Here is a 2,551-nt window from a genome sequence, read left to right on the forward strand (position 1 = left end):
TTCACTTCTGAAGTTAACATAACTTTACAAGCACTTGATTGGTGGATTGATACCGGAGTTGGTATTCATATTTATTCGGATCGCTCCTAATTTTCTTCTTACCAGGTCTCAAGTGGAAGAGCTGTGATTATGGCAAACAGCTTGGAGGCACGTGTGCTAGGAGTGGACGAGTAGACTTAAAGCTTACTTTGGAAAGGTCTTATCCCAGCACGGCATCAAATATGTATCGGATCGTTAGAAGAAACCTAATTAATGGTTCCTTGCTTGTCCAGAGAGGCTATCGTCTTATTTTTTAGTCCAATAAAGTTATAATTTCGGAGGAGTATTACTGGGAGACTTGTACGTCGGGGCAAAAGCTTTTTTGGGACAGCGTCTACGTGTTTCGACTACCTTCAATTAGGCTATTTTCTCTTACTCTTATTTTAAATTTAATATTAGCAAATCTGTAAGATTTGCATTTTATGATTTAAATATATTAAATGAATAGATTTATTTTGTGCTAGAATAGATTTTTTTTTACTATAATTTTGATGCGAATAATATATATATATATATATATATATATATATAATTTCTTTTAAGATTTTCTATTATTGTAATTAATAGATTTATTTACTTATTTGGGCGATATATTGCTAACAATGATGACATTTCGTTTGTATAAATCCCACTACTCCTATAGGCACCACATAAAATCACAAAAGTCTCTAGCCTTCTAAACACGAGAAGAAGGCTAAAGAAAACCACTACCAAGCTTCTGTTGAATAATATACTTCTCAAGAAAACCACAGCCTCTCTCTCTCTCTCCCTTCTTATCCTCAATGACAGAGATATCATCTGCGATCACAATTGCAAATAGCCAGGATTCAGAACCGAGAGAATTGGATAGGTCGACCCCATTAAGGGGCACTACTCCCAGCCAAAGCTTGACGAGCCAGAGGCGATTGGTGATCGACAAGACCCTGTCGACTGCGGCGAACCTCGCGCAGCTCCTTCCGACCGGCTCCGTCCTCGCCTTCCAAGCTCTCTCCCCTTCCATCGCCAACCAATGCATCTGCTACGCTTCCAACAAGTACATCACCTTGTCGTTACTTCTCATTTGCACCATCTCTTGTATCTTCTTCTCCTTCACCGATAGTTTCAAAGGGACCAACGGAAAGTTGTACTATGGCATGGCCACGTGCAAAAGCTTCATTGTTTTCAATTACCAGCCCTCTGATGGGGATCGAAGCAAGGTGTTGGAGGACTTGTTGAGGTTTCGGATACGGTGGTTGGACTACGTCCATGCCTTCTTCTCGGTCCTGCTGTTCTTGGCTCTAACCTTTAGTGATACCAATATACAGAACTGCTTCTTTCCGGATTCTGGGCCATACTCGAAGCAGATCCTCCAGAAGTTGCCGCTTGGGGCCGGGTTCTTGTCGATCATGGTGTTTTTGATCTTTCCAACCACTCGGAAGGGGATTGGATATTCGGATACGCCGCCTCATTCACAGTAAGCTAGCTGTTTTGGTTATTATATGTTCGGATTCTTTTCTAGTAGATGTTGTGAAACGTAAAGGATTAACAATAAGATTAGCCTATATGTATTCTTTTGGGAGGACTGTATCAACAAGTATATGTGCTTTAAATGGGTATATTATCCAATAACTTCTTGATGTGAATTTTTTTCTTGCTTAGCAAGATTGTTAGCCATGCGTCACAAAAAAAAAGAAGACAGGCTTGATCTCAAGTTAATTCAAAAATAAGCATTTTCAACTATTTGTTTGGAGCCTGAATTTTCAACAAGTGCATGTGCTTTAATGGTCATATATCCAATAGCTTCTTGAATAGTACCATATGATGTGAATTTTTTTCTTACTTAGCAAGACTGGTTTGACGTACATCACAAAAAAAATAAAAAAAAAGGGACGCCAGGCTTGATCTCAAGTTAATTCAAAAAATAAGCATTTTCAACTATTTGTTTCCTTCTATTGGAGCCTGAATTTTGGACTCAAGTTTCCAATTAACCCCCAAAAGGCTGGAACTTGGCTTGTATGAAAAAGGAGGCGAGGCTACAGCCTCGAAAGATGAGTCCAAAGATGATCTTACAGTGGATGGGCGCGAAGGATGGTGAATCCTTCTTTCGCGCGTGGAGGGTACCAACTACAGTCCCTTTTTGGTTCATTATGTGTTGCCCTCTTCGAATAAAATCAAAAAGCCGAATATCACGAAGAGCCCTAGGCAACTCCATCTCTCCCTCCCATAGGTGGTCTCCGAATGGTTGGTAACAAAAGATGCAACCCAATCCACCGCCCCGTTGGCCTCTCTAAACATAAGCACCAATCCGTCATGAACCATGACTCGAATATCTCTCAAGAGCAGGTGGTTGTCGCCAACTCCTCTCGAAGCCTGCAGGATCCACCCAATAACCGTCGCCGAGTTACCCTCCAGAACTCGTAGTTCTTCCAAAAATAAAAAATAAAGAAAGAAAGAAAAAAGAAAAAGAAAAGAAAAAACCTTCGGAATGATGTGCGGCAAAAAAAATGATGCGGCCAGCAGCGCTATTAATCTA

General features: G+C 40.5%; 1 protein-coding gene across 1 annotated transcript; it reads left to right on the forward strand.

The window, feature by feature from the left end:
• The first annotated feature begins 806 nt into the window (after positions 1–806).
• Positions 807–1,661, forward strand: LOC120110456 (protein DMP3-like). The gene has a single exon (XM_039125488.1). It carries the CDS (start codon positions 822–824, stop codon positions 1,494–1,496), a length of 675 nt encoding a protein of 224 aa, XP_038981416.1. The 5' UTR covers positions 807–821; the 3' UTR covers positions 1,497–1,661.
• The last annotated feature ends 890 nt before the right edge of the window (positions 1,662–2,551 follow it).

This window comes from Phoenix dactylifera, chromosome 1 (assembly GCF_009389715.1).
Source record: "Phoenix dactylifera cultivar Barhee BC4 chromosome 1, palm_55x_up_171113_PBpolish2nd_filt_p, whole genome shotgun sequence".
In the NCBI taxonomy this organism is placed as follows: Eukaryota; Viridiplantae; Streptophyta; class Magnoliopsida; order Arecales; family Arecaceae; genus Phoenix; species Phoenix dactylifera.